The 19363-nt window shown below is 45.4% G+C and overlaps 1 protein-coding gene across 5 annotated transcripts in view; it reads right to left on the bottom strand.

Moving 5' to 3' along the window:
* ABTB3 (ankyrin repeat and BTB domain containing 3) overlaps positions 1-19363 on the bottom strand; it is a 177268-nt gene that overhangs the window by 14226 nt on the left and 143679 nt on the right. For 2 of the 5 annotated variants that reach the window (XM_065039361.1, XM_065039372.1), the window contains exons 6-12: positions 18828-18917; positions 15527-15628; positions 14328-14421; positions 14082-14217; positions 12209-12429; positions 10594-10772; positions 4174-4245 (exon numbers count right to left, since the gene is read on the bottom strand). In XM_065039361.1, coding sequence (XP_064895433.1) covers positions 4174-4245; positions 10594-10772; positions 12209-12429; positions 14082-14217; positions 14328-14421; positions 15527-15628; positions 18828-18917 — 894 coding nt within the window. The remainder of the gene's footprint in view (positions 1-4173; positions 4246-10593; positions 10773-12208; positions 12430-14081; positions 14218-14327; positions 14422-15526; positions 15629-18827; positions 18918-19363) is intronic. The other 3 variants (XM_013368698.3, XM_065039396.1, XM_065039390.1) reach the window with 3 other exon arrangements.

Here is a 19363-nt window from a genome sequence, read left to right as displayed (position 1 = left end):
AATTGGAAGAGCAACACTCACCTTTACCCATAGTGAATAAAAGCAGAGTAACTGCACTAAAGAGGATAGCTACTGGCAGCTCCCTCTCGAATCCGCCGAGGTGCGCAGGTCCTGTCTATGCCACTGCAGTTTTAGTGGGTCTATGAACTCAACAGTCCGAACCACAGCTGTGTCTAGGCAACAGCTTTTTAAAAACACATATATACATCAATAAAGACAATGCATCTCCTTCTTCTAGGGCTCCTGTGGGAATATGGCGATGGAAAATCTGGGTATATACCAGCCACTGCCTCGTTAGGATCCGGAGATCTCACTGACCTGTCCAAGGCATGGCACCGCACACCGGGACGTCCAGGGGCACAGAGACTGGGGAAGAATGGGCCAACCTCAGTCACACAGGTGTGAGAAGAGGATCTCTGCTTGTAACTCCAATCAGCATGATGAAGGGGTCATGGACAACCCATGGGAGCCTGCCTACACAGGTGAGGCACTGCCAGCTCCCTGGGTCACCAACGGGGCACAAACCCTGCGGCGTGCAGATACAAGCCCATTAGAAAACCACCCTGCCACTGACCGCCCACAAGCCTGTGAATAAACCTGGTGTAAACTAAGCTCTAATCAGCTCAAGATATGATGAGAGACGCTAAAAAGCCTAAGACACAGAAGAGAGACGGGACAAAGTGAAAAGAGACAAAAAAGGAAAGACCTTGGGACTGGCGTGTCAAAGAAAGCAACACCATCAAACAGGCAGCGCCTGAATGCACTGCAGAGCTTCAGAGCTCCAACGCAGGACACTGCTCTCATTTGGCAGAGGAGGTTGGAGACCTTCGCCTTCTGTTGATAATGTTAAATACTTACAATGCATGCCACCAAAAGACCAAAAAAAAAATCTGCTTGGCTAGAAAGCTGAAACGGGTGCTCATTTAGAGCCGTCGCTAACGAACAGCAGCAAGTTTTCTTCCCGAGACACAGGGCAGGGTGTGAGGAGCAATCGCGGCAGAGCGAGCCTGCTGTCCACACCGCCCTGCAGGCAGCTGAACTCGCAGGGCTGCAGCCCCCGGTCTGCTCCCCACAGCGCTTCTGCTGACTTTTTCTGAGAAACCAGGCAGAAAGAGGCAACAGAGAGGAGAGAGAAAAGGGATGTTTTGTCAAAGGTACAGTCTTGCGACTGGATGGCTGGGGAAAATATAGGCTTTTTGAAGCCAAATCCTGTGAAGCAGGCCAGCAGGTCGAGGGAGGCGATTCTGCCCCTCTGCTCTGCTCTGGTGAGACCCCACCTGCAGTCCTGTGTCCAGCTCTGGAGCCCTCAGCACAGGAGAGACATGGACCTGTTGGAGAGGGGCCAGAGGAGCCACAGAAATGATCAGAGGGCTGGAACACCTCACCTATGAGGACAGGCTGAGAGTTGGGGTTGTTCAGCTTGGAGAAGAGAAGGCTCTGGGGAGACCTTATTGCAGCCTTTCAGTACTTAAAAGGGGCCTATAAGAAAGATGGGGACAGAAGAAATGTTTTACAGTGAGGGTGGTGAAACACTGGCCCAGGTTGCCCAGAGAGGTGGTAGATGCCCCATCCCTGGAGACATTCAAGGCCAGGCTGGACGGGGCTCTGAGCAACCTGATCTAGTTGAAGATGTCCCTGCTCATGGCGGGGGGTTGGACTGGATGACCTTTGAAGGTCCCTTCCAACCCAAACTGTTCTATGATTCTTTGATTCTTTGATTCTAACTAAGTGGAAGCAACTTCAAGAGTCCACAGCCTGGAGCATCAGCATTGCTTTGGCAGAGAGGAGGACATGTCCAGCATGTTCAGCCTTCCCACTTGCAAAGTGCCCGCAGCAGGAAGCTCAGAAGCTGCCGTGGTTACCACATCCATCCCACCTAAGCACCAACCTGGGTAATTCTTCTCTGTTTATCCTACCACCTGAAAGAACAGCTGTAAGAGCTCACTGCAGCAGCTGTGGGTGGCAATATTAACACTGGAGGAGCAAACCAAAGTTTGTTTTCTTGTTGCAGTTTGATGTTGGAAAACATTGTGCCAGGATGTGTGAGGCTGAGATGGGCACTCATTTGCAGTCAAAAGAGCTGACGTGCATCTTCTATTGTGGGAGGGGGAAGAAAGCTTGGCACAGGATATAATAAAAATATTTACTTAGCCATGGGGTAGTTTACAGATAGGCAAGAGGGAACAGAGAACAACAGCGAATCTTCTGAGGGAGACGGTGCTTCCAGCAGAGAGTTGCTCGGTGAGCAAGCAGCTTTGCTTTGTAGATACAAGCAGTCTCCAGACTTAAAAGCATTCTTCAGCAAAAGATCTAAAGGAATTCCCCACGCCTGGTGAATGCACTTGAACTGTGAGGGGAATTCATAAATTCTTTTGAAGCAAAGCTGAAGGTTTTCAAGTTGCTGGAGCAGAGATGACTAGTGGATTGATCTGAAAAGAAGTGAAGACCATGGTGGGGAGTGAAGGGGTATATTTTCCTGAATGTCCCTCTGGTGAAGGTCTGTGGCAGGACAGAGCAAAAGCTCCTCCAGACTTTGGCACATACCCTGGGAGAGCTTGCTCCATTTTCAGCTTACCCAGTTCAACCCAGCCCAGCCATTCGGGGATGTGGTTCTCCAAGGTACTGGACACAGCTGGGAAATACAGAGCCAGTTTTTTTCAGTACCTGTGTAAGATGTGTGTCATTCTGGTGGCTATGCTCCAATCTCTCAAGGGGAAAACTTGGTTCATCTCCAGCGGTTGGGCTAAGGTTTTCTTCTTCTCTTACCACACTTTGCTTCAGCTGCCTCTTCTTCGTGGGCTCCCCCAATCCCACACCACATCTCTCTGGACTGCTCAGTTCTCCTTACTGGCCTATAGATATCCCACCACCTCCACGTGGTAAAAAGTTAAGCTGGTTTTCTTTACCTTCTATTGATGTCACCCTCACCAGCTCAGCCTCATTAATGCCTTTTTAACCTAAGTGTGCCAGGCCCTCAAATTCCTCCACCACAAAGCCCCAAAATCAAAACCTCACCACGTTAGACAGAGAAGTAACACACTTAATCTTCTGGGCTCCGTGCCTGCCTGTTAATAACACACCTCCCCAGCAAGCAGAGAAACCACACTACTCAAGGAAGAAGGGTGCTGGTAAATGTATCTTTTCTCTCTCCAGTCCTGAGGATGCGGGGAGACCCAGCTCTCTGCTAAATGCAGGGTGGCAGAAGCGCTGCTTCCAGTCACCCATTTCACAGGTGGTCCCTGGCAGCTGTTCCAGCAGCAGAATCTCAGGATAACCCAAGTCCGTTGAGGACTCATCCATGAACTTCCTTCCATGACACACTGGGATACCCTTGAATTATTCTTGTTTATGCTCCCTTCTTCGCAGAAAGCGCAGATGAGGTTCTCAGGGACATGTTTTAGTGACAGTGTTGGGTTAACGGTTGGACTTGATGATCTCTTCCAACCAAAATGATTCTATGATTCTATGATAAAGAGTGAGGCAACAAAGAGGGCTTTTTGCAGCCCCTGAGCACTCAAACTCTGTGAGACTTTCTTTGCTGGCTCTCTGAACCTTTTCCATCCTTGCCTAGGTGTTTCCGCTATGGTCCTCTCACATAATTCACTTTTGCCCGCTGCCTCAAAACTGATTAAATGCCACTTCAGAGGGTCACTCCTAGATGACTAAGCAGCATACACATAATTAATATTAGTGAACAGTTGCAAAGGTAGGGAAGCCCCGGAGGTTGGAGAAACAGTTAGAGGCAGTGAACTGAGTAACAAAATGGGTTTTGTTAGTGCCGGGCTCAAGTCCTTCCACTGCAAACACAAGCGGAAAAGAATTAATCACAGGTAAGGCACAAATGGACCCTTCAGTTAGCTTCTGGGAAAGCTGCCAAGCCTCCCTTTCAAAAGACTCTTTATATCACAGCTGTGCATTGTATGTAAAAAGCTCAGATCCCCGGGCACAGTCTAATCCCTGGGTGAGAGCCCAGAAAAGGGCAGGTGTCACATCCATGGCATTTATTTATTGTAAATGAAGAAACGGCTCCTGCCTCTGGCAAGGAAACATTTTAGAAGGCAGACAGAGGGTAGGGAAAAAAAAAAAATCAAACCTGTGTTAGTACAAAGCTGAATCTGCATTACAAAACACGAGATGGGGTTAACAGTCTGTTAGGAACATGCCACTCGGTACCTGGCGTTTGCATCTCACATGGAGAATGCACGACGTACATGTGTAGATAACTCGCGTCCTGGTTACTCTGAACTGTTCAGACACAGAAGTACTCCAAATGACAACAGGCAACACTACAGATCACTGCAAGTACTTGAAAACAGAGAAACCTGCCTGAAGAAAGGACTCAAAGCCCCAGCCAAAAGATCAGTCACCTTGTGCGGGCTGGGCACTAGCTGACACACAGGAGGACATTAGCCATGCCATGAGACCCTTAAGCAGGCACTTCAGCATCCTGAAACTTCTTCAAGGATATTTTTAGTGCAAGTTTTGGTATTCACATTTTTCTTCAGTTCAAAGTATTTCAGTCGTCAGCCAAAATATTCCATTTTCAGGTGTTAATTTTTCCAAGAAGGACAAAATATTATGTGGAGAACAAACACTCTAATGAAACCTGTAATTATGGTAAAACATCAATTTTCTGTTGAAAACGAGTTTAACGAGGAAGTAAAATTTCACCCAGCAGAGAGGTTTTTCCTGATCCATCTCCAGGCAGGGGAAACAAGCACAGCACTCTCCCAATGGAGAGCTTTTCCCTAGGAGCTGAACATGACCCAGTGCCTGCCTGTGCGCCGTACAGGGTTCGCCGCTCCCCTCCAACCCAAGCCCTTCATGCAGAACAGGGTAGTCTGGCTTCACACAGCAAAACAGAACTTCACTCGAGCCCATCTGAACTATTCATTTCAGCCCATAGTGAAGCAAGGGATGAAAAGGGGAATATTTTAGTTCCTTCATCTTCCAGTGTCACCTTCTAGGTCACACGCAGACCCAGGGGGAAAGCTGATGTTTGCTGACCACCGTGCCTGGACTTCGCAGAACAGATGCATGAGGTGAGTCTCTTGACGTTCTCTGAGGAACCTTTCCCAACACTTGTTTTAGAGGAATTAAATCCAGAAAGACCATAGCAATAAAGGAACTGGACACTCATCTCAAGCTTCAGCTTCTGCACACTTTTCTGCAACAGAGCAGGCAAGTATTTCAGACCTTCCTGCTGCTTTCTGTTTGTTGGAGATACACATATTTTTTTTCAGTAGTTACTGCATCTGTGACAAAGGCTACATGCTGCTATTTTTGAAAAGATGTATTAGAAAAAACCCTCGAACTTTACTTTCTAGGAGATTTTGGATTTCAAGTGGCTAAGTCACTGCTAAAAAGGTATTTTAACTTTTGAATTATATAGGCTAGGTTTCTCAAGATACTCATGTGACTGAATCCTTTCAGAATTTTAAAAGCTGGTTATTGTTTTGAATTGTTATTTGTTCTCAACAACTGTCAACACCAGACTGATGGCTGTAATTCAAAGAGCTCAGCCTTCCAAAAGAGACTGTGCACTCCTGCAGGTTTCTTCAGATGCCTATAGGTGCATTTGCAGAGGATGGAAAACTCTGCAGGAATTTTAAATTCTGAGGAAACATCTTTGCAAAGTAGCTTCCTGCATCTTTCAACAAGCCTGGCTGCACAGTGTAATCAACACCTCGCTAATGGACTAAGTTTTAAAATAAATGACCTTGTCACCGACAGAAACTGATGGGAAGGATGAAGAGAAAGCTGCAGGACATAACCGAGGAATGGCGATGAAGGACCTCTCCCATGACTTTTCAAGCTGATTTTTTCTTGGACAATACACTAGCAGGAATACTTGTAGTCCTAAGCCAAATTTTCCTGGTGTAAAGCACCTCCAGTGCCACATGGAGCTTCAGACAACGCTTCACCATGTGAGCTCAACATACATCAGGATTAACACATGCACTTCAAAGATGCGTGTCCACAAAGAATCCAAAGTAATGGCAAATAGCTTCTCTTGCCTATACTACGGGAGGGAGAAAGTTGCAAGAGAGACTACTTGGAATTAAAAGATCGTAATTTTTCCTCAAAAAACTAGGCCAAGGACAATCTGATCTAAACTGTTGTACACAGAAAAAACAGTGGATGAAACTGGCTCATAACCTCATGCTACCAGCAACAGTGCTGGCTTGTCTGCGTGGATGGAGCTGAGTGATTTTAATGACAATTCAAGCTCATGCTGAGCTCCAGAGTGGAAATCTAAACCCAGCTTCCTCCAAAGGCCAGATGTGTTTAACTTCCAAGGTTGTGGTTTTGAGTCTCTCTCTTTTCAGGTTGTGGAAAGGTCAGGATCGAACTGAAACAGCTCCAGGATTTTTGTAGTCAGACGAAAAAGAAGCATCCTGCACATTCAGCATGCTGTCCTCAAGATAACCTCCCTGCAAAAACAGAAGAGCTGACCTGCGAGCCCCATTTCGGGTACTACAGGCCTGCAGATCTGGGTGCAGTCTCCAGGCAGCTCTTAAAACTCTCTGTTTGCGGGGAGGGGGAACAATCGGAGCCACAGCCAGCCCTCAAGCACATCCACTCAGGCAACTATGGCCCTCCGACACAGGGCAGGAAGACAAGCCAGCTCAGAGCTAAACTCAGACAAAGCAAATGTCAACCCTGGCAGGAGGCAAAGGAAAACTTCCAGTGAGGTTCAGGGGTTTCCCCAGGCCACAAAGAGCACAACACAGATAACGACAGGCAGGAATTTGGTTGCATCTTCCTATCCTTCTTCTATAACAAGATCTCCAGTGTCATCTTAGCTTCGAGGGACTCAAATCTGCTCTATGCAGCAGCTAAAGTTTAGCTCAGGGCTACCAACTCCCAGAAGTGTCTCTCCAGCTTTCATCTCATGCAACCCTGTCCAAACCACTTCTAGCAGGCTATGTTCGTGTGCTTGTCTGCCAAGAGATGCAATCCATCCCAAAATGGCAGCACTTTTGCTCCTTATCTGGCAGCCCAAATCCACCACCACCAAGTCACTAACGGTTTTAGTGTCAGAGCTTTCCCAGTTTGAGTTTTGCTTGCTCTTGGGAAAGTACTTTAAACCAAGCTCTCGGTGTCCTTTCCACTGATGCTGCTTTCTGCAGAATACATCGTCTCTGGTCTTTGGTTTGGTAATGACCCGAGCTCACTGCACGACAGCAGGAACCGTGCGGGGAGCGAGCACAGAGCGATTCTCTGCCTGTTCTAGCAGCTCAGCCTCACCAGCGTGGAAATACTGCCACTTCTTTGCTCTCCATCCAACTCTCAACGGTGCAGCTGATAAAGGCATTTAAAGGCATGAAAGGAAATGAAAGCGCTTCGTCCCACTGGAAGCCACCAGGAGCTGGGTATTGAACCTTCATTTGTGCTTTTGGAAGTCTTCCTCCAGGGCTTTAGTGCAGCAGCAAAAAAACGATGTGCAATCTATTCACTGTTCTTCCCCGCTTATTTCACAGCTGGAAGAGAGGCAATAAAACTAGGGACTTCAGCTCAGCCACTTTTGCCTGATTTGCCAATTTTTGTTGCCGTTCTGTGTTCCAGCATCAGGACTTCTGCAAACTTTATTTTTTATTTCTATTGTCAGCGTCCCAGCACATAAATGGGAGTGGAGTGCCAGCCTGCAGGACACCAGCATCAGTGCTGGCCAGTGGCAGAGGTCCCACATAAATCCTCACATCTGGACCCTTGAGGAACAGGCATTTTAAAAACATCTAAAAGAGAAAGGGGATTCCATATACCTGATAGTGTTCTTGTTGGTATTGGTTATTTTTAATTTAATCTTTTTATTTTTGTAGTATCTGGCCTTTTTGCATGGCCTGGGAACCTGCAAGAACATTTTGTCTGAGAGTGCAAAGTAGGAGGTGGGGGCAAAAGGTGTGCTTTCTACTCTGAGATCTGCCCTATGTTTCTACATGATTTTTGCAGAGTCTCTTCAGTCAAATCACTCAAATTACAAATTGCTGTCTGGTTTATCCAGGTTGTCACAGCTTCTGAGGCCAAGACTGTGACTGTATGAGGCACTGAAAATCTGCCTCAGATTTATTTAATTACCTCAGTTTCCCCTGTTTGTAAAGGGAGGATAAGATCTTCCATGTGTCAACTCATTAATATTTGTAAATTGTTCTGAGATTAAGGGATAGTTGCAACTATTTATAGGAATGCAAAACACAGTTTCTATTATGTGCAAGTTGCCATGCAATTAAAATATACTGAGCATCACAATATGTAGCAAATGGGACATCTTGTTTTACATCAGCCAAGAAATGCTAAGTGGCTCTGTGCTTCCTAAATGCTTATTTTATTCTTTTTGCCCTGAAAAACTCATTAAGGATATGTACTGGGCCAGACTGTGATGTTTAGCAGGAGTCGTAATCTCTCTCAAAGTTCCCAGCCCACAGGGAGAAGGATGTGCATGTGAGCAAATCAAACTCCTCTCTCCACAGCTACACAAAATGCAAAGCTTTACAATCTGCTGTTGAAAGAGAAGGATGTGAACCAAAGTTATGGCCCTTCTGCATCTCTTAAAGGAGATTTCCATTCTGTGGGTATATATAGAGAACAGTCTTTGCTCTCAGCCCTTCCAGAGAAGGAGAACAGAAGATCCTTTGAATCTCAGCTTTCTTCGGCTGCCTTTGACGAAGTGACCAGGGAGAACTTTTATTGGCTTGTTCTCCTACAAATGAATTTATTTTGATTCCTTCCAAAGGGTTGTGAAGATCTGTTCTCATTTCTGTCTGGGAGAGCTTTTTGAGAGGCTATTTGGACAAGACCGCTGCAATAATTCATGCCATTTGCAGACAATTTGTAAACCCTTACAATGTCCCAGAATGATTCATTATTTTTCTAAGACTATGAAGCAGTGTATGTGTGTGTGTTTGTGAATATGCATGCTCATGAAGATTCAAGACAGACAGCTCCCCTAGGCCCAAAGGCAGGAATAAAGATCAGCAGAGGTTTCTTCTTTGTTGTGCAGGGTTTTTTGTGGTATTTATTTCAGTTGTTTCACCCCTCCACATTTTGGGTTTTAAGTAAGGCCAAAGCTGAAGGTAGCAGTCTTATTTGTTTCCATGTCTCCTACAAGAGACCCCGGAAGACCCAACCTACCATGTCCCAAACGTATAATCCTTCGTAAATAAGTGATTCTAATGATGATCACTGACTTTAGCTTCAGGAGAAGAGCAATTAAAGCCATCCCTCATCCTAGATTACAAGGCCTAAACTTAACCTCCGTTAAATTTTCAATATGATTAGTTTTATATCAGCTTTCAAACCAAACAGCACCTTGCTGGTAGTTTCTGGCTGAACATAGCCTAGCCCAAGTGAGTTCAGAACAAGTAATCTACAAATCCTAGGATTTGGAATGATTTCCTAAAAGCTATCTGAAATATTCTCCATAAATACCCATCCAAGACAAACTAATCCCAGAGGGAAGGCTTGTGGGCACAAAAATCAGAACAATTGCTGGAACATATGTTCAGAACTTGCTTGGGACTTCAGTCCAAGCCCTCTTTTGCAGGAGGATACAAGAAATAAATCCATGTAGTCTTTCCCTAGCTGTACTAAGCCCTTTTAGTACTGAGCACCAGAACCTCCTCCCTTTTCACATTATTTAGGTTATTTATGCAGGTGCTAAAAATTATTTGCTCCTTTTCGTTACATGTAGAGTTGGGTGAGAAATGTTACTTACTTGCCAGTTAAATAATTAGAAGACCATACCAACATGCATCGTGGTGCATGAGAAAAACAACAGTAATCAAATCCTTTCGATGCTTTTCATCACTAAAATGGTTTTCTGATAACAGTAAAGCTAACTGGGCATTCCCTGGGAGTGAGTGACTGGCAGGGGGACCAGTAGAGAAGGGACTGTTGGTTATAACGAGTTTTAAAAGAAGTATCCAGCCTTCACTAAGTAAGACATTTTCCTCTCCTTGCCTGCCTCATGATCATCACCTTTGCTGTTATACTTGCATACCCAATGGTTCCTCCCTCGACAGGTCTGATTTGTCTAGCTGAAAGAAAAAATCTGGGGAGGCTACAAGTACAAACACTCACACAGAAGATTTTTTAAAAAATTATCCTATTGTGTGCTCGTAGAAACCAGTCTCCCCACAAGTTTAAGAGTCCAAATCCCACATGAAGGGGAGAGAAAGTCATGTGAGAGGTTAAAGAAATCCAAAGCAAACATGAATAACAGCTTTGTTGTACAGTCCTGTAAAACAGGCTAGGTAAAGCTACTCTTTGGGTTGGTTTAGTTATCAACATCTCTTGCATTACTGTAGTGACCCTTTTGACTTTAATTTCAGCACTATGCATCAGCTTTTGTTGTCTCTCCAACTTACAGCTAACATCAGTATTAAGCGGTTCTAGCAGGAGATGCGATTAGCTTCTGTGTTTTTAACCCATGCTTCCACAGTGAAAGAAATCTGAGATATGCAATACAAATAATAATAAGCCTATAGAGCCTAAACAAGCTTTGGGATAGCTGTGCAAAACCAACATCGCAAGCTTTGTGTCTTACGGGATGGGAATGAGGCTGATTCCATTAAAACACACAATTTATCCTACCTTGCTGGCTTTCAGTATCTCAAACATCAGGGGCAACCCTTGTGTGATGAGCTCCTCTGTGTACTCTTCTTCCTGAATGGACTTGAACTCCTTCAGCAAGCACTGGATGAGCGGTCGTCTGTGCTGCTGGAAGGACGTGCGCAAGGACTCCAGCCATGTGTGCAGCGTCCAGGGAACTCCTACGGACAGAGATCATTCCCAGCTTCAGAGAAGGTTTTTTGCTTTTTTACCTTTAGTTATGCTGATCTTAAGATTTTAAGTGAAGAGCCCTAGAAATTGGATTTCTATTTATCCCTGACTGAGAAGGCTGGTGGTTATGGGGACATCCCAGACCTAATGCACAGAGGCTCTCCTCCAAGTCCTAAGAGAAGACTGTGGTCTCTTTGCTCATCTAGCCTTCAGCTTCTCTGCTGAGACTGCCAATTTGTGGTAATTGCTGTGGTGCTCTGTGATGCAAAAGCCTTTTGGAAACTAGATTTACACTAGCTCATTTGTTTGAATGCAGCCCTGGGGAGCCATTAAGTGGTAAAATAAAACGATTTTGGTCACTACCCACCTGGATTCAAACTGGTGGTCTTCAGATTAGAACTTTCTTTAAGCGCTACTCCATGTCCTCTCCTGATCATTACTATTTTCCCTAAACAGCGCTGGGCAAGTTAAGCAGATCAGCCTTTTCCAGTCGTTTGCCGTGGCAGAACCACTCTCCAAGAACTTAAAGGGAACTGCTCCCATGCACTAAGTGAGAAAACACAGGGAGCTAATATATCTCTGCAGGCACAAGGCTGGAGGTGACCTAGTTCCTGCTGTTGCAGAACGGAGTGGGAGGAAACGCAAGCCTGGTGTTTGGCTAACAAAAGGTTTTTCCTTCCGCTTCAGCAAATGTCCAGCTCCTGGAGAGCAGCTCCATCACTCTCTTCTCCCTCACCGCCTGGTGCTTTGCCTGCTCAGCCCTCCTGCTGAGCCACCACATGCCCAGACCCACACCGGGATGTCCCCAGGGCTGAAGCCGGGCGCCAGGCAGAAGCATGCCAGCCATCCAGGTCTCCCTCTGAACACAGAATAGTGGGGACAGCAAATACACAGTCCAGATTAATTCCCCTCTGTGCTACCCAGCCACTCTCCCCATGGGTAGAAGCAACTCCCCAACAAGCTGGTGTGATGTTCAAGCCCTGAGTTGGCACAGTTAGCCCAACAAGAAGCCAGTTGCCCCTTCTTACTTTCTGAGGCTCAGAAACCTCAGAAAACAAATGTACTTCAACAGTGGAGTGCTTTATGGCAGAGTGCAAAAGAGGAGTTGTTGGAGATGGCGGGGGCTGAATGCTGGCCCAGAGCCTTAGCCAACGCTCTGCCAAGCAGCAGTGAAGATGGCTGGTGCTGGAAACCACTCCATCCTGCAGAAAAGTGCCACTGGCCACCGAGTGCGGTGTGCTGTGGAGCCAAAATAGGCGGGGAACCTGCCAGATCCCCTCATCACCTTCTGCTTCCACAGGAGTTGAAGAAGGTGCAAACTGTGGTCGGTTTAAGCAACAGCCTGTCAAGAGAGTTTCTTCCAGTGGTCCCTCCCTGGAGAGAGAGGAGAGGGGAGGATAGGAGAGGGCAGGACATCGGGACTGACCTATGCTGCGTATGTCAATGGTCACATCCACGTAGCCGTGCTCAGCGCTGTGGTACATGGCCTCCTTCAGGGCTTTCAGCTTGGCCTTGCTGTTGCGGCTGGCACAGAGCGGAGCTGCTGCTGCATCGGGCAAGTCCGTTCCCTCCGCCAGGATCTCCTCCAGTGACAGAATGTCGCTCTTCTCCTTCTCTGGCTGAGCAAGCAGCTTACGAAAGACATTCCTGTCAATCACAGCATGACAGAGAGAGAGAGAGAGAGGGAAAGAGAAGGTGGGAGGGCAGAATCAGCGGCTGAGCTTTCATTGTGCTGGGGGTACTTGCTGCAACACCTATCCAGGGAATTACTCCAACTAATGACAGGACTAGCAGAGAGCAGACCTGAGGCAGTCACCGCTCCTGCTAGTCCACCTGCACTGCCTGGGCCACATCTGCAAGACACTGTTGTCATGACAGACACCGAACAGACGTTGCATGAGTGGTGGGATTTCATGGGAACAGAGACCCATGAGCTAAACATGACTGGAGACTTCTTCCCGCCGTCAGGGAAGGCCAGTGTGCCTCTGGATAAGCTCTCAAGACTTTACCATGGAGGCCACCTGAGAAGGGAGCTGCCTGGAGCTACCAAAAGCACCAGCACTTGATTAACACTCAAAGCAGTCTGGGAAAGCTGGAGCAGCTAGACATTCAACGAGGCCAGTCAGGGCAGGTTAAAGCACATCTGGGACTATTCTGCAAAGCTACTGATCTGGCTGGGCCATCAAATAGTAAAGTTCATACTCAGAGACTTGGTTCCCTCAGGTTTGTACCAGCATAACCTCATCTTTCGCAACAGAGTTGCTCCTGGTTTCTGCAGCTGTGAGAAGAGAAACCAGGCTGGCTCCCATCCCACCTCCTCGTACTCTGACATCCTTCCTGCACCTGCTCAGACCCTGGCACGGGATGGCAGCAGGGTATGGCATGTTCCAAACAAATTTTGGACAGAGGGAGAAGGAGGGAGGATTGTGCATGAATGGTGTACAGGTAGGAACGTAAGAACCAGGGCCTGTGACATGCACAGCCAGCAGCCAAGCTGAGGAGAGCCCCAGGTCCTCTTTGGGCACATGGGTCCCACTCACACCAGTTGAATGTGAGACCTGAATAACCAAATTGTCCTCTCTGCCCCAGGGATCCCTCACAGGCTCCAGATAGGCAGCGGTGTGCAAACCCGCCCTGACATGCCATTAGCATGTTGTTAGACTGGCAGCTTGTCTCTAAGCAAACAGAGGGTAGGTACTGTCTCTAACCTGTATCTATGTTCCTCTGGATGGCTACAATCAGAAAAGTAGGAATGTGAAGATCATGATACCAATTCATTACACTGCAGTCAACTCCTGAGCGTTGCAAGACCATGCATGCCAGGTGCCTTTTTCTTTTTTTTTTTTTTTTTTAATTTGCAGCATACATACAACATTAAGGCACACGGGACTTTACAGTAAACACAGATGCAGAAACACTATTCAATGACAATTAAGGCTACAGCAGTACAGACACAACCTGTCCCAAACCTGAGAAATACGTCAACAAGAAATTCAGAAGGAATGTCTTTGGCATTCATTCCTTTCTGCTGTCACATCAGCTACAATTTAACAAACATCACATTGCAACACACCAAGGAGTCCCCTTCCCTTTTTTTTCTTTTTTTTAAATCAGCTATCAAAAAGCAGCTTGTACCACCAGCTGGTTAGAATCACATGCTAGCAAAAAGCCTTACATCTCTGCTCAGTTGGTGGCATGTTCGATTGTTCATGCAGAACCTTCACCCGTCTGCTCAAACCAGATGCCCAGGCAAAAAAATAAGCACTTGAAGGATGCCGCTAGACTCGTTCCCACTCTACCTGTGTCCATGTGCAGCAGCCTGACTGAAAGAGTTCATGTCACCTTGTGGAGTCATGGAAATGCCGTTCCTGTACATTGTTCCTATCATGGGGTCCGCTCCTCGCTCCAACAGCAAACTGACCAGTTCAAAATTTCCTGCAAGTCAAGATATGGCATTTTTACTTCTTTTAAAATCCACTTTTTACTAAGCTAAGCCACAGATCCCAACTGAAGCATTTATTACAGTGGGAGGAGAAAGTCCTTACCAGCAGCCGCTGCCAACTGTAAAGGAGTTTCAGAGTAATTTTCCTCTCCATGCTCCAAGGAACCTTCTACCTTTGCTCCAGCATCCAGCAACAGCTAGAAAGAAAATTCACTATTTAGAGCAACTGGGGGTATCACAGTCTTCAGAGTTCATGAACAGTGACAAATGAGAGTCTAATGCTTCTTGTTATCTGCAAACCAGATACGATGGAAACACGTGACATGCAAATTCAGCCCATTGTTTCACAGAGGAAAACTGATTCCTTTTTTCGCTCATTTTACACTGCCAGACACCAAGAGCACTAGTGTCCAACTTCAGAGCCAAAAAAGTGTAACCCAGTGTTTCTGAATGGGAAATGGGGTAGGTTCAGTGTTTGGAAGTAATGCGCTGAAGATGGAAGTACTGAAAATTAGCCCGACAAGCGTCCTTTCTTCACGAAGTCTTCTAGAAGCCCAGCGCCACCTTAAAATGGACCAGATTTCAATTGCCTCCATCTTTTATATAAAAGACATGGCCAAAAGAAAGGCAATTCTTAAGAACCAATCACACTCCAAAAGCTGTGATCTCCATCGGGGACACTTCCACGTAAGTAACAACAACACTGAAAACAAAAGTGGCCAAGGATAGCAGCATGGAGCCTGCGCTCCAGCGTCCTCTTGGCCATTTCTGTCTTGAGGCCTTCACAGTTTTGGCGCTTCATTAAGCGTGCCACAGACACAGCTGTTTTGAAGAATAAAACCTTTGAGATGCCAAAGCACAGAACCAGCATATCCCACGTGATGCCCCGCTAGGGGAAGGAGAGCAAGTGCCTCTCCCCCTCTGGAGCAGCACAGGGGCTGTTGTCCACCTCTCCCCCACCAAGGCAGAGGTTTTGTGTTTGCTAGAATATTATAGCGTAAGAAAGTGTAATGAATGAATTAACAAACACACAAAACAAGTGGTCAGGAAGGAGCACAAGGAGTTGTCAGACTTTCTTTGGTGCAACTTTGCTTTAAAATTGTCCTTTTTAAGCCTCATATTGGTTAAGGTTTGAACACCGTATTTATTATATAATAGGTCTATTATATATCAGTACACTCTAGAAGAAGCAGAAGTAACCAATATGAGTATGACAAGTGGATACTGGTTTGAGATGGATGTAATTAGAACTGAAGAGGAGAAACAAAAGAATGAGATGCAGGTAGGGAAATACAATAATACCTGAACTACAGGAATATGTCCATGCAACACAGCAAATGTCAGAGCTGTCCAATGGCGGGTCTCAGGGTGGACGGATGGGTATTTATGAGCAGTACTGACAACCTACAAACAAATTAAAGTTATTTTTTTTAAAGAGCTATACGTAATAAAATTCAACCTGCCTGAAAGCCAGGCATGTGAGGGAGGAAGTGAAATAGAAAACCTGGGAAAGGTGCTTTATAAAATTATTTGATTCATTTTTTTCCTGCAAAAATTTTCTCAATATTAAAACTGTTCGTGTTGATTTGACAGCTTGATTAGAGTTCATACCAAATGAAGTCTTTTTACCAACTACTGTAGCTCCACCTAAACCACTGGCCACCAGATACTTTTGCACAAGGTCAAAACATCCACAGCTGGTTACAGCAGCACACACTGGGGAAGCAGGGATGGATCAGGACGTTCACAGCTAAGGACCTCTCCCACTGGCTTCTCCAGACCGTGTGTCAACAGCCTTGGGTCTTGGGATTGCTCCAGGCCCAAAGAAGCTCTGTCCACATAAATAAGTATGACTTTTGTCACTGCCATCATGAAAGACACATCACAAGCCCTATGCTAGAGTTCATAGATGTGCTTCCAGGCTCCTCCTCTCCCACAGGAGGAAAAAATGACAGCTGAGAAGTGATGGGGCAGAGCGGCATTTCAGAGAGGTTTTAAGAAAACTCCTTATTACCGCTGTCTCCTGTCTGAGTTAAAAGAGCAGGGTGGTGACAGTTAAAAGAGATGCAAACTATATCCTTAGAAAACAAAATGGTATTTTTCACAATGCTCCTTCCATTTTCTAAGCCTAAGTGCCCAGTGCTTCTAATGTAGACATCAGGAAAGATGAATAACCACTCTTTCCTTCAGTTTCCCTGTCTTAAAGATGGGGGTATTAATATTGATAAGGTTCACAGAGATGGTAAAATCTAATGAACGTTTGCAATCCAAGACTGCACACTCAGATGGAGTGTGACACTAAAATTCAGAATCTTATTATCGATCTCCAGAGGACTAAAATCAGAGTAAAAGATGCATGATCTCTCTGTCTCATCAGTCAGCTATGCTTTCCATACCTTGTCTGAGGTACTTTTATCCAAGGGGGAGAGCAGGGCCAGTTACTAGATGCTCGGCTGCATTAGCAGCTCGCATTTCCAAGCACCACATGCAGTGTTTTGCTAGAAGCAGATGACCAGACCCTCAGTCCCAAGGACAGGGATGAGGGCAAGATCTGAAGAGCCCATGCAGATCCCACAGCTTGCCAGAGGAGCGGTTCTGCACCAGCACCAGGCTGTTATCACCCACATTTGCCAAATAAAAAGCTCAAAGTGACAAAAGGGGAAGCGTGCCGGTGTCTTGAGCACAGGCACGGGGCTTCTTTGGGTCTGGGATTGCTCAGAAGGAAGAGGATTGAGCAGTTTGAGCCTTGGGGGTCTAGGTTGGGGAGTAAGAACAGCAAAGGGTGAGGATGGGCAGGGTCACGGTTCAGGGAATACATCCAGCTTCTCCTCCAGCACTGATTCCCCCGCTGTTTGGGGCAGCCCACGGCAAGTGGCAAAAAAAGATTAAGTCATTTTAACTCCTTTGCTCCTTTTCTTTTAGTTAGAGTTCTCTCCAGTCACCACAGTGGTTGCAGAAGACCTGCCGCAGACCAGGCTTTTAAGGCCTCAATTGAGATTTGCTGAGCAGCTACAGGTCCCACTGACTCCATAGCGAATTGTAGCTTCTCAGCACATCTGGAAATTGGTCCATTTTTGCTAAAGATGGGCAATCAAAAAGGGAGGCACCCAGCATTTGAGGCTACTTTTGGAAACATATATATATAACTGATTTGCAAAGAGAAAGGGGGAAAATGATGCAGGCACCTGACAAGAGTACTTATTTTTGTTCATGGTTGATTTGCCTTTTTTTTGCTGTAATTGCCCAATTTGCACAGTTGGTTGTGGTGTGCACAAATCATCTTATAATTGCACACCATAATTATTCACAGTTCTTGTCCCAAAGTGTTTTCATTTGATTTTAGAGCAAACATTCTACTGAAATGAATCAGGGAGGTTCACATTCCTCACTGGAGCTGTTCTCCCAGATGTCAGCAATTTCAGGAAGACAAAACTGTTTAAATTTGCATCTGGTTCAAGTCTGGAAGATTACTGGAGCAACTGTGGGGACGGCTCCTAATGAAAACTTGTCCTAGGAACCAAATAATGGCATCTCACCTCTGAACCACAGGCAGGAATAGAATAAAGGGGAGATCAGTCTCCCTGCTCATGCAGTCTTTGGTCTGTCTATCAAGAGTGTTAACAAGGTTTCGAGTATTCAATTCTTGCCACTCTCGAGGGTTGTTTGCTTGAATTTGGGGAGGAAAGAGGTGAGAGTGGAACTGAAATCATCAGCTGATTTCACATAAGCCACCAAACAGCAATCAGATAGCAATGACTATCAGTCTCTTACAGGTGACATCCATTTCTACTTTTAAATTAGATTTTTTAAAAGTGCAAAATGTCTGGTTGAAAGCAGTGACTACAATTTATCAGCTTGCTCAAGTCCAAACAGAACAGATGGAACACAGATAAGTGAAGGAGACAGCTTAATTTACTCATGACCTCAACAAATTGAAGCTGGAATCATTAACAAATAATTCTGTTGCGGATTTTCAAACAGCTCTTTAAAAATGTACATACCTGCACTGCGCAGAGTCAGACCACAATCTGTTAGCTGGACAGATTGTATAAGTTTGTGATGTGCATTATCAAAGAGACATTTATATTCTGGAAGCTTCAACCTCCTTATCCAACAGTTTTTAGCCCACGGCACTTTGCAAAAGAAAACAGTGGAACCTACATTGCATTTGTGTGTTGGGGATGCGTAGCTGGAACATCCCAATGTACAGAAGTGCTCGAGCTTTGACAGGTTATCAGATGGGTATTTCTTTTACCTTCTTCATTTTAACTCAGCTGAGATTCAGGGAGTCCTTCCAATACCTTTAGAACTGTGCTCCATGATAGTGTTAATGCCTGTATGCATTTGCAGTGTGCAAGCACAACTAAATCAGTATTACCTGTGAGGTAAGTCCGATGACTTGACCCCTTCCTGTGCAGTGAATCCCAGTGTTAACCTAATGCAGTTTGATTTTACTACTTCATTTCAAGTGGTGCTGTCCAGGATAAGGCAAATTTATTTTCTCTTTAATTCTTGGCATTTTCCTCTCTGGTACAGTTTCAGGGGTTAATTTAAGATGTAAACAAATAACAGAACAAAGATACAACCAACAAAAAGTCCTCACCTCAGCATTCAGATCTGCTCCAGCATCTAGCAGCATCTGCACCATAGCCTCATCACCCCTGACACAAGCATACATCAGTGGAGTCATGCCCTAGTCATTTTTTGGAGTTAAAAAACAAAGGAATTGACAAATTTAACACAGAACTCTGATTTTTTTTTTTAACAATTATTTAAGTATATATCATCAAGACTAACAGTATGTATTTAATGAAATCCATTACCTCTGTTACAGCCATGCCCTTCAGACTAGCAAAAGTCAACCATTTTGTAAAATCTCAATTTTTATTGTCAGTTGGGTTGTTTATTTTGTTTTCACGTTACCCTCAGCATCCTCAGCCTGATGAGTCAAACTGGATTTGTCAGCCTCACCTCCATCTTCATACACTAAAACAAGCACCTTTGTCTTTGGGGCCCCAGCAGAGAAATGTTTTTATCAAAGCAACTGTATTTCCATGGTGCTTAAAAAGATAATAATTCTATTTTTCTAAGATCACAGTTCTATAAAATCTAACTTTTTAATTAACAAAAAATCCTGCA

This window comes from Columba livia, chromosome 1 (assembly GCF_036013475.1).
Source record: "Columba livia isolate bColLiv1 breed racing homer chromosome 1, bColLiv1.pat.W.v2, whole genome shotgun sequence".
Lineage (NCBI taxonomy): Eukaryota > Metazoa > Chordata > Aves > Columbiformes > Columbidae > Columba > Columba livia.
Note: the sequence above shows the minus strand (reverse complement) of the source record. Positions and strands in the feature narration are given on the sequence as shown.